This window comes from Stigmatopora nigra, chromosome 4, assembly GCF_051989575.1.
Source record: "Stigmatopora nigra isolate UIUO_SnigA chromosome 4, RoL_Snig_1.1, whole genome shotgun sequence".
In the NCBI taxonomy this organism is placed as follows: Eukaryota; Metazoa; Chordata; class Actinopteri; order Syngnathiformes; family Syngnathidae; genus Stigmatopora; species Stigmatopora nigra.
In genome coordinates this window covers 2,392,882-2,404,996 of record NC_135511.1, presented here as the reverse complement: position 1 = coordinate 2,404,996, position 12,115 = coordinate 2,392,882, and the positions used below count along the sequence as shown (strand labels likewise).

Sequence of the window (12,115 nt, the reverse complement as noted above, 5' to 3'; positions counted from 1 at the left end):
ACATGGAAATAGGGGCTCTCGAGTACCAGAGTTGTCCAGCCCTATTGTAGTATGTGGTATGTAGTTCAGTGTTTCAAGTCGGCTTCTATAACTCACAACAAGTATATTCTACGATCAAGAAAACACGTTTGCCGTAGCGAGCCTCAAGTATCCCCGGGGTAATGTTAAAGTTCCAAAGTATAAAAATCAATGCCCTTCAATAGCTTGTAACCCAATTGAACGTGACACCTGCTCCTCCTTCGACTTGCCATCAAAACGCGTGCTCACGCGGCGTGCCGACCGACTCGCTGGCCCGGAATGTGGTCCTCAGCGAGGAGCGTGTCACGTGACGCATCGAGACGGCCTCGTAAGCGATGCTCGTCAACACATTTATTTTTAGTCGACATGATATTCACCATTACCTGTTCACTATTTTGTACACGGATGTGTTACATCGTTCAAGCGTATCAGAAAGTGCGTGTGCCTTGGTATCGCTTGATTAAAGCTGAAGAATCAACGCGAGGAGGCTCGTGCGCGCTCGCGTCGGTTGCTTCCGCGGCCGCGCGCTCTGTCATCGTCTCGGGAGCGCGCGAACGCGGACATCAAGGACGATCAAGGCGCATCCTTTTATTCTGGCTTTGGGCGGTGCTGATTCTGGTCAGGTCATCGTCCCGACAGTAGGAACGACGTTCGTGAATGAGTGAGTGAGTGAGTGAGTACGTGCGTGCGTGCATGAGTGTTGACGTCGTCGCGGGAATCAACAGGACGAAGCCCGCACACAAAAAAGAGGACTACAGTCAACATGTCTCCTGCTGCGTGAAAAGCGCTTGTGGACAGAAGGGAAGCGAACCCACCAGGCAAGGGTCGATTTGACAAAGCGAACAGTAAGTGTTGATCCGATGATCTTGGTGACATCACCAAGAGTGTCCAATGCCCGGGTTCGTGATGTCATTATATCCATCAAGTGTGTACTTTTTAAGCTACGTGGGGTTGTGTGTACTTGCGCAATGTGTAAATGGATTGCTTTTTGTGTTCATAAACTGACTGTTAGTCAGGGATGGAAAGTAACGAATTATATTTACTTTTTGGTGTAACGTTATTTTTACAATATTATCATTAATTGCACTGTTCGTAAAGACTTGCTGTTCCATAACACATAACTTTTAACTACATTTTTTTTACTACACCCTTTATCCAGAGCACATGTTTATTTTTGTCATTTAAAGAAGCGGAATATTTTTTCTACATTTAACCAGTGGCATCATTCATTCATTCATCTTCCCTACCGCGGGGTTTGCTGGAGCCTAGCTCAGTTGACTTTGGGCGAAAGGGAGACTACACCCTAGACAGGTTGCCAGTGAGCCGTGGGGCACACATACATACCTTCCTGCTCACAATCCTACCGCCTTCAGTGGGAATCGATCTCACAGCTACCCACTCGGTCGCCGGATAGCCTTACAGCTCTGGGTTCAAGGGTTCCATCCCAGGTTGGCCCAGACTGTGTGGATTTTGCATGTGAATGTTAATGGTTGTTTGTCTCCTTGTGCCCTGGAATTGGCTGTCCACTGATTCAGCGTGTCCTCGGCCTGGTGCCTTTAGTTAGTTGGGATAGGCTCCAGCACCTTGCGACTCCTTGGTAAACGCTACAGAAAATGAATGAATGAATGTCTGTCAACAACAATTTCTAATTATAACTGTCGTATTTTTGCCAATTGCGCACTACTCTCTTCTTCTCTGTGCAGCAGCAATCATATGGCACAAAATGGACGACTTGGAACTTCAGCTTGCGACCAACAGCTTTGTCAGGAACTGCAACGTTATTTTCATGGAAACGTGGCTACACCCGCAAATCCCAGACGTCGCGAAATCGCTAGCTAGCCGGACACTATTCTGAAATGATTGTTTGAATTATCAGGGAAATGCAAGGGAATGGGGGCATTTTGCGTGTACATACACAACGAATGGTGCTGCAACAGTAGCATCATTAACACTCACTGCTCCCCGGATTTAGCGCTCTTGGCACTACTGTGCAGGCCCTTCTATCTACCTAGGGAGCTAACGACGATCGTCATTGCAATGACTGTTTACATTCCACCGGATGCTAACGTTAGCACAGCACTTAGCCTCCTGCTAGTGACCATAAACAAACAGCTGCTTAACCACCCCGATGGAGTCTTTTCAACAAAGCATGTTTAAAGACTGTTCTGCCGAAGTTTATCCAGTACGTGAAGTGTCACACCAGAGAAGATAACTCTCTAGACCATGTTTATACTAAGATCAAACATGCTTATAGAGCCACACCCCTTCCTCACCTTGCTGGATCAGACCATCTCTGCCTGTCCCTCACCTCCGCACACACCCCACTCCAGAGGCTAACAGGGCCACAAATAATAAAAGATAATAAAAACATGGCCCGAGGATGCCCTTTCTCAGCTGCAGAACAGTTTTTCCCGCACCATTTGGGAACTTTTTGAACACCACAACCTCCAGGACTACACGGACACTACTTTCATGCATCAAAAACTGCACGGACAACGTCACTGTTGGATACAGGTTTTTCCTAACTGATAGGTTCATAAATAATTACCCTTCCGATGTAATTATCAATCACTGCAGGCAGACATTTTATTCAATTATTGACATTTAATTAAATAGATTGCATCATGGATAAGGACCTTAAGGGAAAATACAGCAAAGCAACAAGACTTCCCCTTGTCTTCAACAGTATCCTCTCGAACAGTAAATCGTGTACGGCTTTAAGGCCATGAATCAAAACAATTACAAGGTTGTTGATTAGTTTATAACGTGCAAGCAAAAAACAACATCTGTAACTATAATAACAATTACATAAAGAAGACCGAAGTGCGTCACGAGGTATGGCCACTATGTTGGAAATGGCAGATATCCGTCTTTGTTATTAGCCAGTGACCCTGGCTCCGTTGCAAAAGAAAATATCCGATCTCGAAGCCCGAGATTGGGTGAGTTGTTGGATAAACAATCCTTGAAAGAAGTCCACGTGAGAGAGAACCAGCCGATTGTTTATGACCTCGAGTAATTTCGGAAGAATGTTTTAACAAAGAAATGGATAACTACACATATATGTATAATAGTAATACAGAATAAACCCAACACTAACCAAAAACCCTGGATGACCAGTGAGACACAGGCACTCATCAAATGCCGTAACACTGCCTTCAGGTCAGGGGACAAGGGACAATACAGCGTTGCCAGAGCAGAGCTGAAGAGAGGAACTAAAAAGGCCAAGGCAGCATATACAAGGAAAATTTGATTAGCACTTTACAGGAAATAACCCAAAGAAGATGTGGCAGGGAATACGACATATTACCAATTACAATGACAATAATGTATCTGTTAACACAGATGCCTCACTAGCAGAGGAACTGAACCGTTTCTTTGAGCGCTTTGAGACTGACAAATTAGACCTAGTCTAAATACATTCACTGAGGACGCCATCGCCTTAGCTCTACACATAGCACCGAGCCACCTGGAGTACCACGGGAACTACGTGAGGATTCTCTTCATTGACTGTAGCTCAGCCTTCAACACTATAATACCGGACATTCTGGCTGACAAAATCTCCCACCTTGGACTATTCTCTTCCATCTGCTACTGGATTAGGAACTTAACCAACCGTCCACAAACTGTTCGACTTGGTCCCCATCTATCTTCCTCCATTACACTGAGCACTGGCTCCCCTCAAGGCTGTGTAGTGAGTCCTCTTCTGTACTCCCTGTACATATACAACTGTACACTGTACATGTGCCAATGATGTTCTTATGAGCAGCATCTGGCGTCTGCTGTCTGCTCGTATATCAAAATTTGTCTCGCATCTCAAGATTAATATTTGCCAGAAATTTTACTCGTATCTCGAATCGCTCGTATGTCGGGCCACTCGTATGTCAAGGTACCACTGTATATAAGATCGCGGTAGAAATGTTATGACTTTCCTGCTTGGCCTTTGGGCAAATAGAACAGGTGTCAAAATAGTGTTGCAGCACATCAGACCAACACAAATCCTGTGAACATTGGAAACGAGGCCCCGTACGTCTCACGTGTCAGCAACTAACTCTGTTTCACGTGAAATTCATAGTCTGGGGAGAGCCTGTCCCATTCGGGCTGTTGTTTTGACGATAGAACACCGACCGCCTCACCCAGTTGGAATGCAATAAAAAGTGGCATACGCGAGAACTCCAAAATATTTGTCATTTTCAGTCCTTTCAGATGACCTCTCTTTACCGGGTTTCCAAGTCGATCATCGAATTGCAGCCTAGGGCATCCTGGTGCCAAGGTACTCAGACGTTTGGTCGCCGGACGTTTGGTCGCGGGACGTTTGGTCGCCGAACGTTTGGTCGCCAGACGTTTGGTCGGCAGACGTTTGGTCGCCCGGACGTTTGGTCTCGGGACGTTTGTTCCCCCCTCTTTTGTTTGCCAGTCAAATGGTGACAGAGAGTAAGTACTGTTGAAAACAGCTCTCAACATAAGTTTAATATCTAAATATCTTCTGTTGATTCATGAGAGAGAGTTTAATATCTAAATACTGTTTAATATCAAAGTACTGTTGAAACCAGCTCCCAAAATTATAATCATGAGAGTTTAATATCTAAATATCTACTGTTGATTCATGAGAGAGTTTAATATCTAAATATCTACTGTTGATTCATGAGAGACAGTTTAATATCCAAGTACTGTTGAAACCAGCTCTCAAAATTATATTTACAAGAGTTTAATGTGTAAATTTAGATATTAAACTCTCTCTCTCATGAATCAACAGTAGATATTTAGATATTAAACGCTCTCTCATGAATCAACGGTAGACATTTAGATATTAAACTCTCTCATGAATCAACAGTAGATATTTAGATGTTAAATTCTCATGAATATAATTTTGAGAGCTGGTTTCAACAGCACTTAGATATTAAACAATACTTAGATATTAACCTCTCTCTCATGAATCAACAGTAGATATTTAGATATTAAACTCTTGTTGTGAGCTGTTTTCAACAGTACTTACTCTGTCACCATTTGACTGGCGACCAAAAGACTGGGGTCCAACGGGGACCTAACGTCCGCCGACCGAACGTCCGATGACCAAACGTCCGATGACCAAACGTCCGGGCGACCAAACGTCCGGGCGACCAAACGTCCGGGCGACCAAACGTCCGGGCGACCAAACGTCCGGGCTACCAAACGTCCGGGCGACCAAACGTCCGGCGACCAAACGTCCGGCGACCAAACGTCCGGCGACCAAACGTCCGGCGACCAAACGTCCGGCGACCAAACGTCCGGCGACCAAACGTCCGGCGACCAAACGTCCGGCGACCAAACGTCCGGCGACCAAACGTCCGGGCGACCAAACGTCCGGGCGACCAGACGTCCGGGCGACCAGACGTCCGGGCGACCAGACGTCCGGGCGACCAGACGTCCGGGCGACCAAACGTCCGGGCGACCAAACGTCCGGGCGACCAAACGTCCAGCGACCAAACGTCCGGCAACCGATTGGGTTCCGATCAGATGGATTGTTCTTCCCAATCACTCCCCTCCAGGTCTCACTGTCATTGCCCACGTGAGCATTGAAGTCCCCCAGCAAAACGAGGGAGTCCCCCAAAGGAGCACTCTCCAGCACCCCTTCCAAGGACTTAAAATGGGTGGGTACTCTGAACTGGTGTTTTGTGCATATGCACACACAACAGTCAGGTCCCATCCCCTCAACCAAAGATGAGGGATGCTGCCCTCTCATCCACCGGGGTAAACCCCAACATACAGGCAATAAGTACAGTGATTCTTCTACTTACGATCGTAATCCATTCCGAGACTGTGATCGTATGACAAGCATATCGTAACTCAAGCATATCGTAACTCAAGCGGACGTTTACCATTGAAATGAATTGAAAACAAATTAATTTGTTCCAACCCTCTGAAAATACACCAAAAACAGGATATTGGATTGGAAAAAAGGTTTTGATTTCTTCTAATTCGCCATATGTACAAAGTACAAAGTAGTATTGCCAAAGTAGTAAATAACGAGTGGTTTAATAGTAATAAAATGTGTTTATTAGATGCAAAATTAGATGCATTTCACAGAGGGGAGAGACAATGACACACACGGAGGCGGAGGTGGGGGCTGACTTAATCCACGGCAACAACGCACTCGTAAATGAACAAACATTTAATTTAACTTGGATAACTATATACAGACACTAAACTTTTAATATAACTTCACACAAAACTGAATTCTAATTTTGTTTTAATCTTTTTTTTACCTTAGTTATACGGGTTGACCCCACCGGGACGTTTTGCCGTAGTCTTCAAAACGAACGCATCAAGAGTTGATTGTTCTTGCCTCCCCTTCAAAATGTTTCGATAATGACGCACACAAATATCATCACAATACGCTTAATCCAAGCTTTAGAATTAGTGCACCACATCACTTGTAGGTTTTCCTTCTTGATGTGTCTCTTGAAGGCACGCGGGTTCTCTGCATTGTACACTAGTAGCAGCTTAATTTTACAGTCACCGCTTGCATTAGCACACAACGCTAGCGTTAAGCGGTCCTTCAAGGGTTTGTGTCCCGGTAATGCCTTCTCTTCCACGAAGAATGTCCACCTGGCCATCTTTTTCCAAAAAAGACCAGTTTCATTGCAGTTGAAAACTTGCTGGGGATGTAACTTCCCTTGGCAATAATCAGGGCAAATGTCTTGATGCGATTTTCCGCTTAAGGATGGTGGAAATGGTTGACGTATTCCTCTCGTATTGCCTCGTGAGCTCAGTAACACCTACCCTACTCTCATATTTTTAAATTATTTTGCGTTTCATGTCCATTGTCAATGGTCGCTTTTTCTTTGCAGAACTCTGCCGATCCATAGTGATATTGTTTACCTGGTATGTAAATTGAAAGCAACGCGGGAGGAAAAGTGGGCGGGTGCGAAAATGCAAAGTCCGCCCAGTGGTTGTAGCAATATTTTATGCACGAGAGAGATACAAAAAACATAGTGCAATGGCCACCTGGCTTGGTCGCATCACAAAATTTTGATCGTATCTCGAGCGAATTATTTGATAAAAATTTTCGTCGCAAGACAAGAATGTCATATGACGAGCGGTCATCACAAGGTTCGACTGTACTGTATTTTCACACCTATTTGATGTTGGGTTCCATAACATTGACCAATATCATCCTTGGCCTGATATATCGGGCCGATATATGGATTTTTTTTAGATAGACGATATAATCAGATTACAGTCATGTTAACTGTTGGGGTGATGATCGTTCTCATCAAGGTAGGCAGACGATGAATTGGGCAATAACAGTATAACTTATCTTAACTGTTTTGGTGACGATCTTTGTGAACTGATTTTGCACCACCTTTTGCCCATTGTTACAAAAGGAAGTAATAGAGAAAAACATTTCCATACAATATAGATAATGTGTTTGGCTATCTTTTCCTAAACAACTTCCTTTAAAAAGAAAAAATATATATTGACCCCAAATATCACCTTACAAAATAGACTTTAGACATCGGCATTCAGTTGATTTTTTTAAAATCTGCACCAACCTTTGAAAATCCTGTATCGCATGACCGTGGTAAATATTCAAGGTCTGAAATGTTTTGTGTAATATCAAACCAACAGTGGAGGTGCGCGCATCGCTGCTGCTGCTGGCGCTGCACTGTGGCGCGATGGCGCTGTGTGGTTGTGAGCCACGCGTGGTCCACGTGGGTGCCGTCCTGAGCCAGAAACGCTATGAGCAGGTGTTCCGCGACGCCGTGACCCATGCCAACGCTGCCTATGGCCGCGACCGTTTCAAGATGAATGCCATCGCCGTCACGCACAAGGCCAACGCCATCCAGATGGCACTCTCCGTCTGCGAGGACCTCATCTCCAACCAGGTGCTTAAATTGCAGCCAATTAAGAATTAATCACTCTTAACTCTGCAGTGATGCGACTCTACAGCTGATCCCAATTCCGATGGCTTTTACTGTCGATGGGTTATTTGCAAAATTTCAGTTGCTACCCAGATGTTGCAAATGATTTTTGTTTTGATTTTGAAATTGTCTCATCTCATCTCATTGTCTGAACCGCTTTATCCTCACTAGGGTTGCGGGGGGTGTTGGAGCATAGGGGGACACCCTGAATTGGTGGCCAGCCAACGGCAGGGCACAAGACAAACAACCATTCACGCTCACACTCATACCCAGGGGTAATTTAGAGTGTCCAATCATCCTACCATGCATGTCTTTGGAATGTGGGAGGATAGGGCAGTATCCAGATAAAACCCACGCAGGCCCGATGAGAACATGCATACTCCACACAGGTGGCTGGATTTGCACCCAGGACCGCCACTGTGAGGCCGACACAGTATAGGTTGCAGAATTTTTTATGTAAAATGAATATTTTATTAGAGCAGTACTTTATCTGGAAATTGCGTAATCTGTTCTACGGTCCTCAAAAACTACCAACTGAACCCTTTGAAAAGTATCAGTGTCCCACTTTTGTATGAAATATGTGTGAAACTGACAAAAATTGAATAAAATTATAAGAACGTGATTTATTAATGCAATTAAATGAATAACAAGCATGCAAAAACTTGTTCTAGTACAGTGCAGTAAGGAAGACGCTAATGTCCCTATGCATATTACCTCACATCTAAACAATTTCAAATTATGATTTAAAAAGAACTTAGCATTAAATACAACTCCAAAAGAGTAAAAGTCTTTCCATCTCACCATTCAGAACAAAAAGTCCATGCTATGAAGTGATCGCTTTTAATGCTTCATTCTGCTTCAATGGCGTAGCGATGCCCGCAATTGGGTAACGTCCAGTTGTATTGCTTTACAATAACCGTCAACCGTACGCCACTTTCTTCTCTTCTGTTATTAGATGAATAACAAGGCCTGCTTATTCATTTCATTCGCTCTAATAATTTCAAATAAAGAACTCTGACGACAAACGGCTGTCAAAATGTTCTTAGAGGCTCCAACAAAAAGTAAATCTGGTTGCAATGTTATCAGGACAATTTCAAAATAAAAACATACAGGAAATGCATGTACGTTCGGAGGGATTTCGTAACTTGGATCTTGTTTTCGTATGTTGGGGCGTAACCAAAAATTGTCATACCCAGAGGCATTCGTAAATAGAAGTATTACTGTGTATTACTATATATATATATATATATATATATATATATATATATATATATATATATATATATATATATATATATATATATATATATATATATATATATATATATATATATATATATATATATATATATATATATATATATATATATATATATATATATATATATATATATATATATATATATATATATATATATATACATATACATATACATATACATATACATATACATATACATATACATATACATATACATATACATATACATATACATATACATATACATATACATATACATATACATATACATATACATATACATATACATATACATATACATATACATATACATATACATATACATATACATATACATATACATATACATATACATATACATATACATATACATATACATATACATATACATATACATATACATATACATATACATATACATATACATATACATATACATATACATATACATATATATATATATATATATATATATATATATATATATATATATATATATATATATATATATATTCTGCCTTCTTCTGTCTTAGCCAATCCCTGCCTTTCGAGTCACCCACTTCTTCCTCATTGTGTCAGTAAATTTATTTCTACTTTAAACCCTTGTCCATTGTCTGTGTTTCTTGCCCAAGATTCATAGTTTGTGTCCTCATGCCCTGTTCCTCCTCATGTCTCCCTATGAATTTGTTTCTCCACTTTTGTTGACTCTGTAACAGTGGTCAGATCAGCAACGCGCATGGATGACACGTTTAAATACATCAAATAAAACAGACATCATGTTACCCATAAATAGGCTGAGCGATGTGACTGTTTTGTTTCAGGTATACGCCATCTTGGTGAGTCACCCCCCGCAGTCCAACGACCACCTGACTCCGACCCCCGTGTCCTACACGGCCGGCTTTTATCGCATTCCCGTGGTGGGACTAACCACGCGCATGTCCATCTACTCGGACAAGGTGAGCATATACACACACGCCAGCCTTTGTGGCGATTTCCTCCCATTTTCGCCAGACTGACAAGCGCCGCACGTACGTGTTGCAGAGCATCCACCTGTCATTCCTGCGCACGGTGCCACCGTACTCGCACCAGGCCAGTGTTTGGTTCGATTTGATGCGAGAGTTTCGCTGGAATCATATCATCCTCATTGTCAGTGACGACCATGAAGGACGAGCGGCGCAGAAACGACTGGAAACGCTGCTGGAGGAAAAGGAGACCAAGGTGACGCACCCGCAGAGCACAAATGTGAACTCAAAGTAGATTGGTGCATTGTTTAAATCATATTAATTTGTATATGCTGTATTGAACTTTTGAACCTGTTAGCAGATTCGAGGCTTCAAATATAAAGATAGAAGATATATATTTTGGTCAAGATTAAACAAGTGGGACACAATCGTGAAGTGTAACAAAACCTATTGGATTATTATTTTTTAAAGTTTAGCCTGCAATATTATTTGGCCCCTTTACTTTCAGCGCAGTAAACTGACTCCAGAAGTTCAGTGAGGATCTCTGAATGATCCAATGATGACTGATGAATCCCCCTGTGTGTATTTATATATTTGTATAAGTGTATCTGTTCAAACAGTCTCAGTGTTCTGTTTAAAATGTAGAGAGCATCATGAAGACCAAGAAATATACCAGGTGGTCCAAGATAGAAAAGTGTAAAGCCGGATTTGGATGCATAAAGGTTTCCCGAGCTTTAAACATGTCAAGGAGCACTGTGCAAGCAATAATATTGAAATGGAAGGTGTAGAACAGTGTTTTTCAACCTTTTTTGAGCCACGGCACATTTTTTTACATTGGAAAAATTTGTGGCACACCACTAACCAAAGATTTTACAAAATGACACTCTGTATAGTATATTTAATTACAATATAATTTCTCAATTTATTTATACTCAGTCAGTGTGAAACCTGGGCCTGTTTAGATGAACACAAAGCCGATATCCTGGCAGGAATAGTAGAAAGACACACACGAAGCTCTTCTTCAACAGCTCTCAGTCTCTCTCTGTTTTTAGTTTTTATAGCAGTTAGGCTTGAAAAGCTCAGCTCACACAGATATGTTGTGGAAAATGGGAGCAATGTCAGAACAGCTTTGTTGGCCAGAATGGGGAACTCCTTGGCAGCAGTCAACCAAAAACTGTCCAAAGGAAGATCAGCAAATCTTAGTTTTAAACCACGATCCTGTCTCAGTTCAGTTAGTTCCTCCTGCTCTTGTAAAGTCATGTCCTTTCGAACAACTGATGCCGAGCTGTATGGGTCCCTAACCCAGTCAAAGCATTCAGTGGAGGCTGAAGAGAAATAAAATGACAACTTCTCCTCAAGACTTTTCAAATGTTTACCTATTACCTCAGACAGTGCAGCAGTGTTGCTTTGCTGTTTGTCTGTGAGTGGGAACATCTCCAGGTTGGCACGTTGCACATGTTGTTGCCAGAGGTGCACCTTTAAACGGAATCCATTTATTTTATCTGTGCTTGTAAGCAGGTTTTCATTTCGGCCCTGCATCCTTGTGTTCAGTTCATTAAGATGATGAAATATATCAGCCAGGTATGCCAACTTTGCGCACCACTCATCACTTGCAAACTGATTTGAGTAATCAGACCTCTCATTTGTCAGAAACATTTTAAGTTCCTCTCGCAGCTCATACACACGGGTCAGCACCTTACCGCGCGACAACCATCGGACCTCCGTATGGAGCAATAAGGCTTTATGCTCCGCTCCCATTTCCTCACACAGAGATGCGAATATACGGCTTTTCAGAGGTCGTGTCTTCACAAAGTTCACCATGCGCACCACATCGTCCAACACAGGAACCAGTTCTACTGGTAAAGTCTTCGCAACGAGGGCCTCACGGTGCAAAAAACAGTGCGTAATAATCAGATCTGGGTTTCTTTCCTTCACTCTACTCACGAAGCCTTTGGTGCGCCCGACCATGGCTG

The 12,115-nt window shown here is 42.5% G+C and overlaps 1 protein-coding gene across 3 annotated transcripts in view; it reads left to right on the top strand.

The window, feature by feature from the left end:
- The first annotated feature begins 523 nt into the window (after window positions 1-523).
- LOC144194955 (glutamate receptor ionotropic, NMDA 1-like) overlaps window positions 524-12,115 on the top strand; it is a 43,988-nt gene continuing 32,396 nt past the window's right edge. The window contains exons 1-5 of one of the 3 annotated variants that reach the window (XM_077714212.1): window positions 557-656; window positions 744-863; window positions 7,627-7,883; window positions 10,002-10,136; window positions 10,222-10,398. In XM_077714212.1, coding sequence (XP_077570338.1) covers window position 863; window positions 7,627-7,883; window positions 10,002-10,136; window positions 10,222-10,398 — 570 coding nt within the window. In that variant the 5' untranslated portion in view covers window positions 557-656; window positions 744-862. Of the gene's footprint in view, window positions 864-7,626; window positions 7,884-10,001; window positions 10,137-10,221; window positions 10,399-12,115 lie in introns of all 3 variants that reach the window. The other 2 variants (XM_077714211.1, XM_077714214.1) reach the window with 2 other exon arrangements.